This window comes from Carettochelys insculpta, chromosome 5, assembly GCF_033958435.1.
Source record: "Carettochelys insculpta isolate YL-2023 chromosome 5, ASM3395843v1, whole genome shotgun sequence".
NCBI lineage: Eukaryota > Metazoa > Chordata > Testudines > Carettochelyidae > Carettochelys > Carettochelys insculpta.
Genome location: NC_134141.1, coordinates 106,752,731 through 106,774,574, shown reverse-complemented (window position 1 = coordinate 106,774,574; position 21,844 = coordinate 106,752,731). Strand labels below are relative to the sequence as shown.

Genomic DNA, 21,844 nt, shown 5'->3' with positions numbered 1-21,844 from the left:
GGGTGGGAAGCCTGGGAGTGGGGGCAGGAAACTGGTTGGTGGCCAGCTTCTTGCAGGACACAAGAAACTCCACTGCTACAGCCATGGTGTCCTGCTGGCAGATGAGGTGGTCCCAGGCAGCTTGGTGGTGCCCCTGGTTTGCTTGGTGTTCTTTCCACTCCTCCTCTCAGCCCTCCCTGATGGTCTGCAGGCAGGTCATCTGCTCCTGGCTGCCACCTACTCCCTAGGCAATAGGGAATGTTTTCTAACTCAGTCGAAGTGCCCTCACCAGGATCCTTGAGGATGTCCAGGGAGTGGGAGACTGGCTCCAGAGTCAGCAGAACCTCCTGGCTGGCAGGTATGGTGAAGTAGCTGTCCTCCTCCTGCTCCTCCTCTCTGTTGTCATCCTTGGGCACCTCGAGGGTGATGTCAGGCTAGTCCTGGCCCGACTCCATGACTACAGGGGAGGCAGTGATGTGTTCCCCCCAGATGGTGTCCAGCGGCTCATAATACTGGCACCTGTGGGGTGCTGCCTCAGCGTGGCCAGACTCTTCTTGGGCCTTGTGGTAGCACCAGAGCTGCTCATTGATTTTAAGCTGGCACTGCCCCAAGGTCTGGGTGCGCCCCTTTTCCACCAGAGTAGCAGCAATCTGGCTGTAAACCTTGGCATTTTGTGCCTGGTATGGCAATCCTGGAGAGTTGTCGCCCTTCCCCTGAGCTCTGTGTGGTCCAGGATCTCCTCGCTGGTCCATGACGGCACTCGCCTGTGTCCCAGGATTGTAGGTGCTGTGGGAGAAGGTCTGTCAACCACCAGGGGCTTGCTTGGAGTGCTATTCTTGCTCATGGCTCCCTCTGACACCTTGTGTTTCAGCTCAGCGCTTCAGAACAGGCCACACGCAGCAAGCCCTTTTGCCTGTGGCCAGCTCCATAAAGGCTCTGCAAGGGGGTGAGCAGCAGGGTTTTTTGCAGGTGTTCCTAAAGTGGTCAGGTCTGCAGCTGTGCCAGGCTCTGAAGGCCAATTACTTTGAAATAACAGCCCCTGAAATAACGGTTTCAAAATAGGAGCTGACTGCTCTCAAAACCAGGACTATAATAGTTTGAAATAATTCCCAGTTATTTTGAAATAGCAGATTGCCTAGTGTACATGGCCAACCCCTTAGTTTGAAACACCTGGGTTATTTTGAAATAACTCCTCTTGTGTAGACCAGGGCTTGTAGATTCTTACATACAATACTCATTTCTTGTGCAAGTCACAGGTCTCCATCACCTGACACCACAGATATGTCAGAATACAGCTATGTTCCAGTGGCCAGCCAGCAGCACACTGCATACAGAGCTTCTTAGAGACAGGCATAACTAGCACAAGACAGAGTGAATTCTGTTCACACTTGAGCCGGCCATGTGGAAAGGAAACGTTAAATGACAAATAACTGTATTTTACCCAGGAGGTTGCTTCTCATTCCTGGGAACAGAGTAGAAAGTTTGGGTTCAAAAGGGCTAGGTTACACAAATCTAGGGAATTAAGGGATAACGTTGGCAGACACTCTAAATGTGAGCCTGGCAACCTGGACTTCCACTACCTCCAGGCTGCTGAATGAGTGTGTTTAGACCAGAAACAGAGTGAGACTCAAGTTCAGATCCATATTTCTGGATGACTCGTAAGGCCTGCATCCTGAGAGGTTTCTGATGGGTAAAACAACAAGAAGTCCTGTGGCACTTTAGACTAACAGATTTTTTGGCGCATAAGCTTTTGGGGACAAAGAAAGACCCACTTCGTCAGATGCATGCCATATACACGGATAATTCTGCTGAAATCTGAATCTGAGTGAGGGTTTTCTCTGCAGTGTAGGCATGCCCTGACAGAATCTGGCTGTGTGTTGTATGCAGCCCTATGAGTGTCTCGATGTGGTTTACATTTAGTATAAGTGATCTCTGATCATAAGCAGAAGCTGCACTCCTTTGATTAGGCAATAGCTGCATCTCTTCCTTTGAAAGTAATTCACTTAACAGCATGAGCCATAATAGTCACTTTAGTAATTGGCAGTTATTGGCTTACTCTATTTGCTTGTTTTACAGCCTAATACCTCATTCCAAGGCTCCACACGCCATTCCAAGCAGGGCTCTGTATTACAGCTAATGTTCAGTTGTGGTTTATGTTCTAATAATTGGCAGTGAAAAGGCCGCAGATTTCGCTTATCACGAACATCAGTACAGTAAACATCACGGGTCTTGAAACCACCTCCACAGTTTGTAGAGCACTATACACAGAAAAGAAAGAAGCAGATCTTTAAACCAGGGACCTCTGACAGGCTAACATTTCCACCTTCAGGAAGATCAATGCAAATATTTGCCTCCTGAAACATGACTGGAATTTCCTGTTCTTCTTAGGAGCAAAGCATCATTACAATAAAAAACTGCTTCACATTGCAGCAGATCTGAATGTGCCAAAGTTATTTCCCTACTGCCATGGGAATGCTTGAAATATCCATCAGCAATACAAATGCCTTGTTAATTAGGAAACCCTGACAGCTGGTTGCAAAAGTCTCATAGTAAGTACTAGAACATCATAAAAAATCCCCTACAGTTAAATATGAACTAGATTCTAAACAGCTTTATTTGTAAAGCAAGAAATATGCCAATGACCATTCATGGTTTAGAGGAAATTCCCCCTACTGTGAAAAGAAAAACAAAGGTGTTGTGGGGATTTCACAAAAAGTGTCTGGTAACATTGGTCAGTGCTAGATGGACCACTGCTCTGGTGCCTCATATTAAACTCCTAGCAACCTTAGGGTCAAGTCCCAAAACAATGAAGCAGATACCTTTAAACAACTTAATCCAGCCTTCTTTATATTGGACCACAGCCATATCACTATGGTGGATACCTATCTACCCATCCCAGAAAACTGGAAGGGATCTTCAGAGGCTGTCAAGTCCAGTCCCCTGCTCTCACAACAGGAGTTATCACTATCCCTAGCATATTGTTTTTAATCTCTTTGGCACAGATCCCTAAATGCCCCCCTCAAGGATTGGGCTTGCAGTCCTGGTTTTAGCAAACCAATGCTCCAACCACTGAGCTATACCACCCCCTGTGAAATAGCCCTCCCCTCATGCTTCATAAATGTTTGCAATAATCATAAAAATAATGACAACAAAGAGTAACGAGAATAAAACTGCCACTATTAAAAATGCACACAGCATAGAAATAGCACCACCCAATTTATTTTTTATATATGAGAGAATGATTTGGATTGTAGCAATAGATTCCACAAAAATAACAGGAGGCTAATATAGCAGGAATTTTTATCACACAAACATAGTTTACGTCATGTTAGCTACATAATTAGACTCATAATCCCTAAAATATTTCTTGCTTACAGTTCTTTCTCATGAGCCTTGATTTTTAGTTGCTTTTTGTGATATAAACATCCTTCACTTGCCACAGAAGCAATGACATTTATGGAGAAAAGAGAGGGGGAAATTCATGCTGCACAAAGGGCTTGAAAGCTCTAAGAAGACTGAAAACATCTCTACATTACAACCCTAAGTCGACCTATGTTAGACTGACTTCCAACCAGGCCCACCAACAGTGGGTATGACAGGGGTAACTTCAACAGGGCCTGGCTGCTGCCAGCACTACCGCAAAAGCTATGGTAGCTGGAGCCTCTTTGAATTGCAGTCTGCGCATCACAGCACTGATCCATACAGCTCTGAGGTCGGGGCCCTGGCACCACCGTCTGGGCAGTGCTACAACCTGACCGACTTTGGATCTACCCCTTCTGTACAAAACTCTACCCCTTTAAGATGCTGGACCTGTGCACCCTACAACCTGCCCTGAGCCTACACTGGCTGTCAGCCCAGCAGCTTACAGCCACCACAATAATTACTGCACTGGCTGATGACCACACCTCTCTCCTTCTCTAGGTACTAAGAGTCCTCCCCAGGAATACATCCAAGGCCTGAAGAGGGACCATATGGGGGCTGAGGGCCCATCCGGGTGTGGTGACAAGATGCCCAGGCCTCGTGCCTTCCTGGGTGGGGAACCTCCAAGCAGCAGCCCAGGTGGGAAAGGAGATCTGGGGGCAGCTGGGCGTTAGCTGCCTAGCTTTCTTGTCAATTTCAGAGCTCCTAAGGAGCTGTGAAACATAAGACAGAGAAGATCTTATATAAGCCACACAGGCTACATCTACACTTGCAGTCATCTTTCTAAAGAGGCATGCAAATGAAGGAAATTGCAAGTGCAAAGGAGGCACAGATTTACATATCTGGCACCTCATTTGCATATTCTTCTTTCAAAAGAAAAAAGCAGTGTAGACATGGTTCTTTCCAAAGTGAACCCCACCTTCGAAAGAACCCTTCTTCCTAAAAAAATTGTGAAGAAGGGTGCTTTCAGAAATGGGGTTTACTTTCAGAACTTTCAAAAGAAGAACATGCAAATGAGGTGCCAGATATGTAAATCTGCACCTAATTTGCATTTCAATTTCCCTCATTGGCATGCCTCTTTCGAAAGAGCAAAGCTAGTGGGTTGTGGCTACACTAGCCCCTGCCTTTTGAAAGGGTGATGCCAATGAGCCACTTCAGCAGATTAGGTGCTACCATGAAAATAATAATGCAACGCCTTATTAGCATAATGGCTGCCACATGCTTTTTGAAAGTGCCTCTTTCAAAACACATGCTGCTCATGTAGACGGGGGGCCTTTCGAAAGGACTCCTGGACTTCAAAAGCCCCTTCTTCCCAGTTGGTTTTGGGAAGAAGGGGCTTTCAAAATCTGGAGGTCCTTTCGAAAGGCCTCTGTCTACATGGGTGGTGGGTGATTTGAAAGCAGCTCTTTTGAATCATGCTTGGCCATATTATACTAATGAGGCACTGCATATTCATAGAAGCGCCTCATTAGCATCTTCCCAACTCTCTCATTACTATGCCCCCTTCGAAAGGAAAGGACTAGTGTAGCTGTAGCCAGACATAAGCCCTATATGACTCTTGTGAAGGTGGTGTTATTGTGCCACTGTAGAAGAGCATTTATTTTTGCAGAACAAGGTAGCAGTGTATGCACTGACATGATTAGGTTAATGTGAGCTATTTTATGCCAATCTAACTATAAAGTATACCAGGCATGTGTTGTATAACAGCCTTCTGTGGCCTTTCTGCCCAGATTGAATGTTACATTCAAGCCACTTATTAGTTGAGGTATTCAGTAATATGGTACAGTTTTTATATTGCATTAACAACAGGGATTCAACCTTTGCAGAGGACATCTTGTCCATAGACCTATTCCTGCTTCAATTGGCAGTGCTATTTCCTGAAGAACGGAACTGAGGGAAAGTGTGTGTGTGACAGAGCTTTCTCTTCTTTTGTTTAATTGGTATCATTGCAAACTGTGATTCAACACATTGTTTAGGTTGTGAGTTAGTAACAATTTTTGATTAATTAGAGACAAAATAATGAACATATATACTACCACTAAAACATTTCAGGCTTTCTTCAGAGATCTTAAAGCAGGAAAAATGAATAAATCTCAATCATTTGGGCCATGTCTACACCAGCCCAAAACTTCAAAATGGCCACGCAAATGGCCATTTCGAAGTTTACAAATAAAGTGCTGAAATACATATTCAGCACCTCATTAGAATGCCAGTAGCCACAGCACTTCGAAATTGATGCAGCTCGTCGCTGGACAGCTCGTCCAGATGGGGCTCCTTTTCAAAAGGACCCCAGCAACTTTGAAATCCCCTTATTACTACCTACTGTTAGGAATAAGGGGATTTCAAAGTTGCTGGGGTCCTTTCGAAAAGAAGCCCCTTCTGGACGAGCCACGTCAATTTCAATGTGCCACAGCTGCCAGCATTCTAATGAGGCGCTGAATATGTATTTCAGCACTTCATTAGTAAACTTCGAAATGGCCATTTGCATGGCCATTTTGAAGTTTTGGGCTAGTGTAGATGTAGCCTAGATGTTCGAATGTTCGCTGAGCTTGGCAATTTGATTGCAAACATTTCATTACCAATCAAGGTAACATTATCAGTGCGCAATAGGTTTTTAATAAAAGTCTTCCCCAACTGGTCTTTACATAGTCTTTTGCATGACCCTAACCAATAGTTGATTTTAGTTGGTTGCTTACGGCTGACCAATCATCATTAACCATGTTTTCATTAGATGTTCTTTTTCTATTATCCCTTAGCCTCATAAGTTCAAACACTGGATCTAAATCAACATGCCGATTAATTGAATCATTTCCAGAAAACCACACCTCTAGAAACTCCCTTCCTTGCCTAAAATGTATTTGTCCTATAACTCTCACATTGTTGAAATCAAATTTATGACCAGTATTGTCCTCGTGTAATGAAATCAATGACAGAGGATCATGTTGTTTCACAGTCATCTGAAGTTCGTGTATATGTGTACCTAATCCAGTTCCAGTTTGTCAGTTCCAGTTTGTCTGACATAGGCTATGTCTACACTAGCCCCAAACTTTGCATGGCCATTTCGAAGTTTACTAATGAAGAGCTGAAATACGTATTCAGCTCCTCATTAGCACGCGGGCGGCCGCGGTGCTTTCAAATTGACGCGGCTTGCCGCCGCGTGGCTCGTCCCGACGGAGATCCTTTTCGAAAGGACCCCACCTACTTTGAAGTCCCCTTACTCCTATAAGCAGATAGGAATAAGGGGACTTCGAAGTAGGCTGGGTCCTTTCGAAAAGGAGCCCCATTGGGACGAGCCGCGCGGAGGCAAGCCGCATCAATTTCAAAGCGCTGCGGCCGCCCGCATGCTAATGAGGCGCTGCATATGTATTTCAGCACTTCATTAGTGAACTTAAAAATGGCCATTGGCATGGCCATTTCAAAGTTTGGGGCTAGTGTAGACACGGCCATAGTGTTTAGAAGAGTTTGAACATTGAATTTGATAAATCACATTTGTTTTACATGTACATTCAGTTGGATTTTTGGCCTGGATAGGGTATTTCTCAATGTGTTATTAAAAACCTATTGCGCACTGATGATGTTACCTTAATTGGTAACGAAACATTTGCAATCAAATTGCCAAACTCGGTGAACATTCGAACATCAAATTAAATCTCCCGAGCCACCAATCTTCTCTTCTATTTTAAAATCTCAATCATTTTATTTTGCATGTTATCTTTGAGTCATATATAATCAAACAAGGGGCAATGTGTGTAACGGGAACAGGCTATAAATCTACAAAATACAATAGATAACCATTCTCTCAGCTACATTTTTCTTCAGTTCTTGGAATAAGGCAATGATTTCTCTAAAGTTCAGGTAGCAAATTTAAAAATATTCTAGGGCCTATTTCTATATCCATTTTAATCACCTTCATTATTTCCTGACCATTGTGGAGTTCCTGCCAAGGTTATAATGAGATTAAAATAGTTGAGAAATGCTCCTGCAGACCCAAGAAAAATAAGAGAAAGTATGCATACAGCAGGGGGAAGTTTTGCCTCATGGGACCTCTGAAACACAGGCTGGGTCTACATGAGACCCTTCCTTTCAAAAGGGGCATGTTAATGAGCGGGTTTGAAATATGCTAATGAGGTGCTGCAATGAATATGCAGAGCCTCATTAGCATAATGGTGGCCGCAGCGATTCGAAAGTGAGGCTTTTCAAATCGCGTGCTGCCCATGGAGATGGGACCTTCTAAATGGACCCCCCCCCAGTTTTCAAAAGCCCTTCTTCCTAACACCAGAAAGGAAGGGGCTTGTGTAGACCCAGCCTGAGTAAAATACATGCAGTGACCTTTGCTATATTTCTTCATGCAAGCTATAACAAACATGACCCTAAAGTTTTACAATTAAGAGAGGACAGAATTGGTAACATATATTTAGCAAAGATTATCCAGACCACAAACACAAAATGAAATTAGCTGTAAATAAGCTAGCCAGAAAATTATCTAATTAATACTGAAAGATCAAATGGGAATCATTTGTGCATTCACTCTGAAAATGGTTATTTTAAATAGTGAACTGTTTTAAATCTAAGTCCAAAACTGCATTAGTTTCTGAAGTTAGTGAATTTACTGCTAACCTATGGGATGTTATTAATGAATGATGTTACCCTGCTCCAGGATCCTGTTTTCCATTTAGCACATGGACGGACTTGGCATCTTCTTGCAGGGACAGGTTTTTTAATGTGCTGACAGTCAGATTCATTCTTACTGTTACATTCCACATGTCTCCAAAAAGCACCCATACCACAGGTAGCAGAACACTAGAATTGAGAGGGGAAAGATAGAAATAAAAGGCAGTTAATAAATCATTTGAGACCAATGAGAGCAGGAAATTAACAAAATCAGAGTTGTACGTGATTTGAATGAACAGTCATATTCAATGCAGAGCACAATTAACAACTGGGAGTGTTTAGAGCTGGGGATGGATCGAAGTACCTGCTTCTCAGCTATCAGCACCATGACATTTCAGTCATGGCAAACAGGGTAGTGGTTTTACACCTTTTTTTTATATTGCTTAATGCAAAAGCTGTGTCTATACCATCATTCCTCTTTTGAAACAAAATAGGAAGGAAGGTTCTTTTGAAGATGGGGTTTATGTTTGAAAGAGCCCCATCTACTCTGCTTTTTTTTTTACTTTGCAAAGAAGCTCTTTCAAAAGGAGAATATGTAAATGAGGCACCAGGTATGTAAATCAGTACCTCATTTGCATTTTTAATTTCCTTCATCTGCATGCATCTTTCGAAAGAGGAGTTCAAGTGTAGACACAGCCAAAGATCCTCTTGTGGATGACTGTTCAAAACCCTGATTTAATAATGGCTGCGCCTACATGTGCCACTTCTTCCAGAAGTGGCATGGTAATGAGCTGTCTGGAAGATGCTAATGAGGCGTGGATATAAATTTGTAAATACACATGCAGACTCGTGGCCTGCAGGGGATCTTCTGGAAAGAAACCCTTTTTCTGGAAGCCCCTTCTTCCTCAAAATTTTGGGGCAGAAGGGGTTTCCGGAAGGAGGGTTTCCTTCCGGAAGATCCCTGTGGGCCGTGTATCTGCATGTGTATTTTGGAATTCGGAAGAGCTTCTTCCGGAATTCGAACCATGTGCCCATATGCTAATGAGGCATGGGAAATTTACATCTGCACCTCATTAGCATCCTCCAGATGGCTCATTACCATGTGGCTTCCAGAAGAAGTGGCAAGTGTAGACACAGCCAATGATTGGCTTGTCTTGCAAAAGGTCATGACATTAAAGAGGCAGATTTCAAGTTACAGAAGCTGCTTCAGTTAACAGAAAATGCCATTCTTCTGCTTGGCAATACAAATGAAAATAAACTAACTTCTGATTTATAGTATGCCCTAGTCTTCTCTGGCAAACTTTTTCCACTTAACAAGCCAAACCTGTAATGGTAGCCCTGCATTTCTTTAGTCAGTCCTTCATTGGTCCTCCATCTTCTTTTCTAGGGTAAGCTGTCAACATTACCACCATTTTCCATGCTATTCCTCCTCTCCGTTGCCAATACTGCTAGTGACTGAAGGAGATAACTAACAGTTAGAATTGACTGTGTAATGTTGAAAAATTGGAATGTATTTGTAACCCTACTAATAACCAAACAGGATGAGGAGACTGATTATAAAGAAGACAAATTCCAGTAATGGCCAAAAATCTCCATCATCTTGCATCTTTGGAGTCCTACACTGAATGAATTTCATCATCCCACTCCTGTTTCCAGGGGATCTGAGTCTACACCTTCCACCATAAAGCCAAATTTTGTATTTTGCAAAGGGTTCTAAAACTTAGTTGGCAAGAGGACAGAATTACTTCATCACCGCTAAAAGTGCTCCCTCTGCATCAAGACTGAAGCATAATGGCCAGCCAACATGAGGAAGCTTCCATTGTTGCTACCTAAACTGTACCTGACAGTTGCCAAAAACAGTCAGTTAGATATGTGGGTTCATCAATATTTGTGCAGGTGCCTAATTCTTAATATAGGTGACTAATTTCAGGTGTCAAGATTTAAAATGTTGGTATCAACTGACGTAAAAAAATACCACTGAGGTCTCTTTCCATTAAACCATTGTAGCAAAATGATGAAAAAGGGACAAAATAAAAGTATGCAGCATATGAGGGATCTTATTGCTCATATTCTATTATTACATTTGCTATAATATGGTGATTACTACTTAGTTCTGACTTCCAGGATAACTACAATCTTAGAACTCAATGAGATAATTGTGCTGAGACATATTTGTTGGATAGAACAAATATGGAGCCAAATAAACAGCAACATCAAAACAATATTTAAACTTTTTAGAGACCACAGAAAATTTGACTGAGACTAGCTATCTTCAGTGCTGCTATATTTTGTTTGCATTTAAGGAGAGTATTCAAGCAGGCTGGTCTGACAGCACAACAAACAGAAATTATCTGTCAGACCTAAGCAGTCAGTAATGACCAGGAAACTCAAAAACCTGCATGTCCTTTCACAGAGGTGTGGCTTCTTAGCTATTCTACTCTGCTTGTGGAAAAATGAGAAATGGCTGTATAGAGTTATTCTATTACCCTACTGGTCTCCATGGTACAATATTTGGTCTCTGTACATTTTTTCTGACAAGGTGTGATATATGGGCCAATCATCATCTTAAAGCCCATCATCTTAAAGCCCACATGCCTTCCAAATGATGTTATTACTTTCCCTCAAGAGCTTTCAAACTCACTGGGAGTCATGACTGGTTTCAATACAGTCATTCTAGACAATCTCACATGAGCCACAAAAGGACTGTTGGTAGATTCAAAAAGGGAGCAATGACATTTTGTTAACACTCAGATGACTGTTAGACTATTAACATATCCACTCCTTTTAAAAACTATTTAGAAATAATATTCTTAGGTTTGGTGAAAGCCTTAATGCAGAGAAAGGATAACACTGACTCCTTTCCATCTGTGAAGATGGGGGCTAATAACAGGAAAAATGGGTTAATATCATAATTATGGCTACCCTGTCACCCTTGTTCAGAAGTGGAGTAATTGCATGTCTTATACAGACACTACTGTCTTGTATGATAAGCAGCAAAATACCTTCCACACACATACACACAAAAGACCTTTTTTCTGCTTTTATCTAGTTTGAAAAATATGATCAACTGAAAATACTTCAACAGACAACAAAGAACTCCACACTGTTTTTCCCTTTATAGAAACTGTGGGCCAAGTTCTGTTCCCACTTAAACCAGTGTTAATATGGACCAGCTCACCAGTGTTATGAATTTCCAATTAGCCTAACCAAGCAGGATGTAGCTTGGAATTCTGAAACATCCTCATAGCTTGATAGGATTTGTGACAGTGAAATGCAAAAACAATATCACAATAGTCTACTGTGTCAACAGTTGACTGAAAATTGTGTTTGATCCATCAGTGAATACACTGTGCTTCTTCCAATCGTTAAAATAGTTGTTTTGAACCTGAGCAGATAACAGGTTCGAAACCACAGAAATAGTCACAGACAATATTTTTAATTTTAAAGCATGACCAAATAGCTCACTGTAAAAGACAGAAAAACAAAAAAGTCACTTCAGTGGGTTGGCCCTGGTTCATCAGACAATAAACTTTACCATGTTTCTTCACGTTTTTTGAAAAGCAACAATTTTACTCAGGATTAATCCAAAAGCACATTGTCCCTTTTGAGAGGAACAACACCCCCCCCCCCGAAAAAAAAAAAACCTGTTCTGATATTTCTGGTTCAAGAAAGCCAAAGTAATACTAGAAATGTAATGTTTCAGTGAGATTTACATGACAATTTTGCAGACCCAAGACAAGCAAATAAATTTCACATTTGTACCCATTTTTAGGTATACACCAATTGTCTAACCCAATTGTCAGAGGAATACTACTGTTTTTCAGCCACTCATTTGGTTTTCCATCCTTTCTCATGGCATGGATAATATTTGATTCAGATATATGATATGCATTTCAGATAATTTTGAATTAAACCAAGAATCATATATTCCTTGACCATCTTCAGACTCGTAGACTTCAAGGCCAGAAAGGAGCACCATCATCATCATCTATTCACCTCCTGCACATTACAGGCAACAGAGCCTCATCTGTGCACTCTATAATAGACCCACAGTCTAGCTGAGTTACTGCAGATCTCAAATACTAATTTAAAGATTTTGAAGACAGACAATCTGCCATGTATTCTAGTTCAGCCCAGCAAGTGAACCATATCCTAAGTTGCATGTGAAGATGAAATATCCCCACAATCTCTGCCAATGCAAATGAGGAGGAAATTCCTTCCTGATCTCCAAATATGGTGATCAGTTAGATTCTGAGCATGTGGGCAGAGACACTGAATAGAGAGCTGGGAAAGAGCCATCCCCATCTAACACCCCAGCTCTAGTAATTGGAAATACTTGCTAAGAGCAGTCACATATGCCAGTACAGATAACCTCATTGTACCATCCTCTCAATAAACTTGTCAAGTCCTGAAACAATTAAGGTTTTTTGTCCATACCACTAACCTTGGAAGGCCATCCTATACCTTCACTCATCTGATGGTTCAAAATGTCAGTGCTACTTGACTGCTTTTTTGTTTTGATAGTATATAGACTAGCACAGCTTTCTCTCTGTTACTTATCACTCCTGTGTCTCCTGGGCATTCAGCACTAAATCACTTCTACCTGGTCTTACACAATCTTAAATTTTAAAAAGGGCTGTAAGGATGTTTTGCCCAAACTACTGACCTTGGAAGGCCATTCTATCCCTTCACTCATCTGATGGTTCAAAATGTTTAATCTAATTTCAAGCTTAAACATACTGATGGTCAATTTATATCCATTTGGTCTGCTGCTTGCACTAGGCCTTACCTTAAATAACTCCTCTCCCCCACAGTGTTTCTCCTTCTGATGTATTTATAGAGATCAGTCATATCTACCTTCACCTTTCAACTGGTCAAATTAAAGAAACCAAGCTTCCTAAATTTCTTCCCATATGGTAGGTTCTCCAGACCTTTGATCATCCTAGTGTAACCCACACACCTATGTGTGGTTAACTGTCCCATGTAGTGGCACATAGATCACTTCACAGAGAAAGAATAAGTGTCCTCTACAGCCTAATTTGAGAGCAGGCTGGCATTGAGCTCAAGCTGTAGCAGCACCCACATTAAGCTCCAGAGGTCCTATGTTCCAGTCTGCCTGGGGGCAGTTACACTAGCAGCCCATCTGTTCCAGTCAGAATTCACCTTTCTTAAACATAAGAGACCAGAACTGCTCACAGCAGCAGATCCATGAGTTAAATCTCAACATCTTATGAGTTACAAATTACTCACCTCACTCCAGTTCCCTACTATCCAGTACACATCACCATGCAAACCACTGGACTTTCTTGCATAGTCCAGTTCTCCAGCAGGGGGCAATTTTCCCTCAGAAACTATGCTGTGGTTCTTTGGTGCATCTTTAAGACTTGGAGATACTGTGCTTTGTTTGTAATTTGTCTTGTCAGAGAGTTCCATTTCTGCTCCATTTCCAGACTGGTATCTTGATACATTATCAAACTGTTTTTTTGTAACAGGTTCTTCTGTGGTCATCTGTTCAGTGACAGCTGTATCTATTTGCACACTGACACTCCTTAGGGTCACTGTTGTTGAAGATGATAGTATATCTGCCGCTGTTCTACTAGTAGACTGTGCAAAAGATTCATGTTGATAAAATGTTGGTGAGATTTTGGGAGTCTCAATGACACGAGACCTGACGTTTGGCATTTTGCTTCTGGTTTTGATTGCAGGGCTGCCTTCAGCTTTGTAAGGGATGTCAATAGGTTTTTCATTGCCTTCTATTGACCAATCAGTGTGGTCAGACTCTTCAGTTAAATAGCCATAGCCTGGAGTTACTTCTGGACTTTTGGTTAATGAGGTGGTTGGATGAGCCTTTCCTGTCTGAACAAGCCCCCCTTCTGAAGCAGAGTCTGGATATGTATTAGAGATATTCTGGACATTTCTTATATGTTCTGTACTTGAACTATTACTTAGAGTACTCTCTTGGTGTGATCTGTTTCCATTAAGCACAAAAGGATAATTATAATCATTATTTGATCTGGTAGAATTATTTTGCAATGTTCTATTTTCCAGGTTGTCCTTTTCGGAAGAGTGGACAAAATTGGATGAAGTAGAAGCCAAAGTAGTTGTGCTTTGGAACTCAGGTATTTTTGTTGTTGTCTGATATCTTTGGCCTTGTTTGAGGATAGGTATTTTGTCTGACTGGTCTCTTTTGGGATTAACTGTTGTTTTCCTTATTATGATCTTTCCTCTAATGGATTTCAGTCGGGGTATCAATAGCCATCTGGTGGAAGGACATTGCTGAAGGCCACACAGAGCCTTAGAATTTGGTCTCTTGGACATATCACACGGTTCATCGTTGTTTTTGGCACAAGTGATTTTACGAGTCCGTACTCCGCCACCACATGTAACTGTGCACTGCAAAATAAATATTAAATTTTCAGTCTCTATCTCTTGATTTTCCTGCACATATTCATACACATTATTACAAAATCCACATCAATCCATAAAAATCCATGTTCTTAATCAAAATCAATAACAAAGCTTTCCCCTAGACATAAGCATTGTGAATTTACTAAGAGGGAGTTCTTCATGAAAGGGAGATTTGTAATACTTTCCTACATGCTATACATAGTGAATGTCATCAAAGTGGATAGAAATGACACAGATTACAATCTCAAACTGGGATCATTCCATTGCACAGAGTATTATAGAGAACATTATTTTAAAGTTCTGTTTGCACAATCCTTTCCCCACATTAAAAGGCCATCCCCCAAAACACGTCGGGTTTACTCAAATTGGGTTGCTGTCAGCCTCCAAGAGGTTCATTTTCATGTAATGTCCTTCAACCTTCTCCAACTCCAAAAGCTAACCTGTGTTTCAAATTCCCCTATACATACTCTTTGCTTTGGTCACCATCAGTCAGCATACATAGTAAAGGTTCTGCCTAAGTTTCCACTTTATTCTTAAAGTATGTCTATACTTGATGGTTGACTGGCAATGATGCAATTGATGCAGCAAGTCTCAATTTGCCAGTTCTCATAAAGACACACTAAACAGATGGGAGAGCGCTCTCCCATCCATTTGTGTACTCTGACTTCCTGAGGAGCGTGAGGGAAGTCAATGGCAGACACACTTCTTTCTACATAGCACAGTGAAGACACTGTGGGAAGATCTTGGTATAGCTACTTCAGCTACTTTTGTTTTTTTATGGATAGGGTTGTTAACGCTAAGCCAACTCCTTTTACCAGGGAGAGGTGATCCAGATTTGTCTGGTGTCTATCCTTTGCCCTGTCCAGTTCATGTGACCATTCCAGGAGCTGTAGGTCCCACTGGCATAGTTCTCTGGCTCACTGATATATATATATATAAGTCTCCTCACCATGACAAGGCATGGCCCATGGGGTGGTCTAGGTGGGGTGCCTACACAAAACTGCCTCATTCCCTGGCCAGAGCATTAACAAGGGAAACTTCAAGACAATGAGGGTCAACCAGCCAAGCAACAACACCATCACACTGGGAGGGAGTATTATGAACAGAGACAGGGGAACAGACAAGGAGACCAGTACCAGGATAGGGAAAGCAACAGCTGCATTCAAGACTCTTTGTTCCATATGGAGTTCATGAATAGTATCTGAGAAGATGAAACTGTGGATCTTCAACATAAATGTGAAGAGTGTGCTCTTGTATGGATGTGAGACGTGGCATACTAAAAAGTCTTCAAATCACAAGCTACAAACATTCATAAACAAATGTCTGAGGTACATCCTTCACATCACTCAGTCAGACTTTGTCACAAATGAGGAGCTTTGGAACAGAGCAGGACAAGAACCGCTTAATGTTCAAGCCAAGAGAAGAAAGTGGGGATGGCTAGGCCATGCTCTCAGAAAACCATCATCCAACATAATCCATCAAGGTCACACATTGAACCTGCAAGGAAAACACAAAAGAGGAAGACCTTGGACTATGTGGAGAAGATCTACTGAGACTGAAGGACAACTGGGGTACTCCTGGAGTCAGCTAGAAGTTTTGTCTTGAGACAAAAGCTGCGTCTACACGTGCATGCTACTTCGAAGTAGCGGCACCAACTTCGAAATAGCGTCCGTCGCGTCTACACGCGTTGGGCGCTATTTCGAAGTTAACTTCGATGTTAGGCAGCGAGATGTCGAAGTCGCTAACCTCATGAGGAGATAGGAATAGCGCCCTACTTCGACGTTCAACGTCGAAGTAGGGACCGTGTAGACGATCCGCGTCCCGCAACGTCGAAATTGCTGGGTCCTCCATGGCGGCCATCAGCTGGGGGGTTGAGAGATGCTCTCTCCAGCCCCTGCGGGGCTCTATGGTCACCGTGGGCAGCAGCCCTTAGCCCAGGGCTTCTGGCTGCTTCTGCGGCAGCTGGGGATCTATGCTGCAGGCACAGGGTCTGCAACCAGTTGTCAGCTCCGTGTATCTTGTGTTGTTTAGTGCAACTGTGTCTGGGAGGGGCCCTTTAAGGGAGTGGCTGGCTGTTGAGTCCGCCCTGTGACTCTGTCTGCAGCTGTGCCTGGCATCCCTATTTCGATGTGTGCTACTTTGACGTGTAGACGTTCCCTCGCTGCGCCTATTTCGATGTTGGGCTGAGCAACATCGAAGTTGAACATCGACGTTGCCGGCCCTGGAGGACGTGTAGACGTTATTCATCGAAATAGACTATTTCGATGTCGCCACATCGAAATAAGCTACTTCGAAGTAGGCTTCACGTGTAGACGTAGCCAAAGTGAAGTGGAGGAGACTTGTAGATGACCTATGCTCCACGCGGAGTACAAGGGTTTAAGTCAAGTAAGTCACTTCAGCTAAGCCATTCACACAGCTGAAGTTATCTCCCATTTTACAACAATGTGGAAGCACCATTCAAAATGTGTATGGCATTATCTTATTTCCACTGTGCCGCACTATCCCTGTGTCATTGGAGCTGCATGTTCTCACACAGAACATCAGAGTTCAACCTGCATACTGGACTTTGTCCAGTATCTGGCAAACTGTCACCAATGTAAGTGAGTCTGATAAAGAGGTGTTACACCTTATCTCTCCAAATCTCTGATATCTCTGGGTCATTATAGGGGCTCTTTTGCATACTTGGCTTAATCTAATTCTTGACTCCCACCCCCCTTCAGCCCCTCTATTCTCTGATTTGCTCACCTTGATAATTTTTTTCCGATTTGTCAATCTTGATTACTATTTTTGGTTCTCTGTGCCTTAAATATTGAGTCTGTTCTGGTATGGCTATGGTCTGAAGAAGTGGGTCTGTCCCATGAAAGCTCACCTAATAAATTATTTTGTTAGTGCTACTTGACTTCTTGTGAAGTGCTACTTGACTGCTTTTTTTGTTTTGATGGTATATAGACTAGCACGGCTTTCTCTCTGTTACTTATCTCTCCAGTATCTCCTGGGCATTCAGCACTAAATTGCTTCTACCTGGTCTTTCATAATCTTAAATTTTAAAAAGGGCTGTAAGGATGTCATTTCCTTTACATAAAACACTCTATCTTAGGCACCTCCTAGCCAGCAGTCCAGCAGGTCCCCCAGGCAGGCTACCTGCCCACTACGCTCCCACCTACCACCCAAAGAGAGAGGCATCTAAGACAGCAGTGCGTGTGTTTGTCTCTAAGTACCTAAATAACTGTGTTTATAGTTGCTCTCTGGGGATGGGGCACTGGGATTGGTCTGAGATTCTGAGAACAAGAGATTTCCTGTACACTGTGTGTCCGTATGTTTTCCAGGATTGGTGTACACCAGTAGAGAAAGTTGCATACAGAATACACCAGAACTATTCATCACTTATTTTGCCTTCACTGAGGAGTCAGCCTGCAAGGCCCTGAAGATTTCTATGATTGCACAGCATAGAGGTAACACTAGTGTCTGAACAGCATCCTGCTGTCAGAAAAGGCATCATTATCCTTGCTTTTACCCATCACTCCTTTATGTAAAGATGAGCCTGAAACAAATGTCTAACTCTGGAGCTAGCTTTGTATCTATTGGCAGAATCAACGTCCCATTTTACTACTAATGAATTTGAAATTTAAATTGCAAATCTTTCTCCAAGATTAAGATGTTCATCTTTTAAGTTCAGATTTGAGCTCAGAACTAATAATTGAACCTGGCTATCCACAAGGGCTTTGTTCTAAGTAGTCAGCTGGGTAAATAGCTTCATTAGCAATTCTGTAGAGGAGGGGGCACTGGTCACTTGCTTCTTTTTTTTTTTTTTTTGCTTCTCCACATGATTCCTTCTGAAAAGACTTTCCAATTTGAAATTTGAAGGCAGGTGGAGACAGAATAGAAGCATTAGTGCTATCAGCTGTCATGGATTTACCTCAGTCCAGTTGGTCACTGACCAGTCAGATGGGCACAGGACATCTCTGTTGCACGAAAGATGGGTCTTTGGTTTCAGCAGATGCTGGCACTCTTTATCACCCAATGCCTGCTCATCGGATCCCATTGTTTGGATGCAAAGGACGTTTCGTTTCTTCTCTCCTGTTGGGCCACAGGTGGTTGAACATGTCTGCCATTCTCCTGCCCACCACCTGTAATCCAAGCCAAAGGGAATGCAGAACTTCAGGAGGCAAAAAACATAAATCTGTTTCAGGCACGCAAGATACTGGTAGCTTTGGGGAGGCTCAGACAATACGGATGAAGTAACATAGTGAAGAGTTCTCAGCTTGTATTTAAGTTCCTCAAAGAAAAAAATTAAGCACTTAATTTCCCTTTCCATTCTGTGCCAAGTTGCTGAGGTGCACATCAGATACTGGTCCAGTATCAACAGTCAACTCTGAAGATTACATTTCTAGAATACAAAAGGATCATAAGTCATATTCAGATTCTTCCCCCCCAGCTTATATGTGACTGACATTTGTGCTGTCCTGGAAGTTTTGTGTTTTGTTTATTCATTCCTATTGTTCACTTGCTCATTATGATCTTAGTACCAAAAGCAAATGAGAACAAATTATGTGATCTAACACTAAAAGAGGCTGAACAGATCAACTCATCGGTTGCTCTGTCAGTAAAGGGTTGTTCATTGTAGTGCTTTCTCCCATGCTTTGTCTAGTTTTGAAAAACAACTTTTGGGCATCCGCTGCTTCCTTTAGGGCAATATTGCACATTATAATAAACCTCACAATTAGAATTTTTTTAGAATTAACCTGCTTTATCCTTTCCTTAATTTCATCCAATTATTTTCTGTTATGTTATCTTGGACCATTCGATATAATCATCAGAGAGGTAGCCATGTTAGTCTGTAGCTTCGAGAACAACAAGAAGTCTTGTGGCACCTCATAGACTGACAGATTTTTTGGAGCATAAACTTTCATGGGCAAAGACCCGCTTCAACAGAGGCATCATCAGATCATGCATCTGATGAAGCAGGTCTTTGCCCACGAAAACGTATGCTCCAAAATATCTGTTAGTCTATAAGGTGCCACAAGACTTCTTGTTGTTCTCAATATAATCAGTTACTTGCATGGCAGGGTTGCATGATAAGAAAGGGAGTCAAAGGCCATTAGAGAAGCATCAACATTTTATGACTGATCTTAAAATACTTTAATTAGGTTTTGCAAAACTTATCTAAAAGAGCTCAGGGTGACCTTATCATTTGCAGGGATTCAGGCAGGAAGGGGGATACAAGCTGGGAGTTTGGCCCACCCATGAATTTAAAGTCCATGAAGTAATGAGAAATGACACGTGCTCCTTGGGCTGCAGGCATACCCTCTGAAACTTCACATTGTCAACTAAACAAATGCTTACAAAGTTAGGGGCTGATGCAAAGGTATAAGAACATACAACTCTACTGGAGTCAGTAGATTTACATGAGCCCTGATTTTGACCTAAAATCTATATAATCTGTTAAGTTTCTTTCTTCTTAAGGATAGTTTCATAGCAGATAATTCCATTGTTTGTCTACAATTGTTTTTCATCTTAGAGACACAGTAAATCCCATCTCTTCTCCTGAGTCAATTATTCTCACTCTCATTCCCTAGCTATATGCCAATACTACTGCCAACGAATACTTAATGTGTGAAGGAAAGAGAATGAGGATGCCTCTAAAGTCTGATGGTTAGGGCTCTCAGATAGGATAGAGGAGCTCCACATACAATCTGTTCTGTAATGACTATTTATATATGCTGAAACACATTCAACAGGAGACACTGAGAAAGTTACATGGCAGGCTATCTCCAGAACCCATTAGCCAGATTCTTTTCTGCAGCACAGGACAATGAAATTCAAATCCTTTTTTCCATATCAGTCAGAGATGAAAACCAAACCAGATCTCCCATACTCCAGGTGAAAGCTCAGGACTCAAGGTTGTAAGAAGGTCCCCACCTCCCCCAGCTATTTTGTGATTTCATCTAAAACACATTGAAAACATTTGCAAAAAAATTTCTTGACGATAGGCAACAAATGGAATATGACCTAATGCACTTCAGGAATTTGGGAATAAGTTCAGGTTGACCAGAATTTCATTTTTTGATTAATCAGAGTGAAAAAAAATCCAGTTTTATACTTTACACTACAGATTTTTGTCACCTTTGACTCTCCTTGCTGATTGTTTGCTTTCTGAGTTGAATGAAGAGCTAAAACAAAACAAAAAAAATGTGTACGAGAACAGAAGAATCAAATTTAATTATGGACCAATTTATATCTGGGGTTATTCCAATGAAATTAATACAGTTGGTGTTGCATTGGTTTAATCAAGAATTTGACCTACTACTTGTTTACCAGACAGTACTACACAAAAATGCTAAGAAAGAAATAATAAATTAACATTATAGCAATTCCTGGTTTGTTATCATCTGATTTTAAGACATGATCAGGTATTTTTTGGGCCTAACACAATTCCAAAATCTGTAGGATTCACTGGTCACTAGGGTTGTGAGGATTGGCGGTGATACAAGTACCCAATATTGTCTGCATTTCAAAATAGCTGCATCCTGAGACCCCAAAATATCCAAAGCAGACTCAACAAGGAGGCTTAAGCTCTGGCCACCTTTGTGGGAGCTCTCATTGGCCTTCTAGGTAAAACATAGAAGTTTCAAACTCCTCGATACAACTCCATAGGTTTCAACGGATGAGCACATGCTCATACAAGCTCTGATTTGTCAGTACATATGAACAGCTACCCCCAGGGAGGCTTGAACCTGGGAGCTCAGTGCAGGGGTCTCTACAGCTTGAGCTAAGGGCCTGGTGGCTCCAAGTTGTGGCTGTGGAGGATACTTAGTCTCTCTCTCTGACATGGTCTAGCTACCACTACATGGGACAGTTAACCACATATAGGAGTGTGGGTTACATGCGCATTATAGGCAAAAAGAGCATTATGGCTATGCTCATATGTTATCAACAACAACAACAACCGTGGGCTCAGCACCCATTGGTGTCTGATGCTCTCTCACTATTTCCTTCCATCTTTCCCTGTCCAGTGCAGCGTGGCTTAGTTCCTGTAGACTAGCTCCACCCCAATCTACTATATCATCTACCCATTCTCTGTGGGGTCTGCCTCTCCTATTCGAACCATCCTTTATACCAAATACCAGGGTATTGATTTTTCATTTGTCATTCTCATATGTTATGGAGTCCAAATATACACTGAAATCTCCAAGAAAAGCAACTCCAAGGAAACCAAATACCTAAATCAAGGTGGATCCAGACTGCTGGCATTAAACATTAAAAAGGTCGTAGAGCAGTTTTTAAACTAAGAGGTGGGGGGAAAGCCGATTGGTGCGGGGGAGCACCTGGATCGGACGGAGACTTCTCTTACACGAGGCTCCATAGATAGGGATTCCCTAGAAGTTAGTCAGATAGGGAACGTGGGAAATAATATATGGGCAAGATC

The 21,844-nt window shown here is 42.0% G+C and overlaps 1 protein-coding gene across 1 annotated transcript in view; it reads right to left on the bottom strand.

Moving 5' to 3' along the window:
- Positions 1 to 21,844, bottom strand: part of ADAMTS12 (ADAM metallopeptidase with thrombospondin type 1 motif 12) — a 278,989-nt gene that overhangs the window by 6,562 nt on the left and 250,583 nt on the right. Inside the window, exons 18-21 of the mRNA XM_074995694.1 lie at positions 18,335 to 18,545; positions 13,261 to 14,403; positions 8,047 to 8,199; positions 2,064 to 2,237 (exon numbers count right to left, since the gene is read on the bottom strand). Of these exons, the coding sequence (XP_074851795.1) occupies positions 2,064 to 2,237; positions 8,047 to 8,199; positions 13,261 to 14,403; positions 18,335 to 18,545 (1,681 nt within the window). The remainder of the gene's footprint in view (positions 1 to 2,063; positions 2,238 to 8,046; positions 8,200 to 13,260; positions 14,404 to 18,334; positions 18,546 to 21,844) is intronic.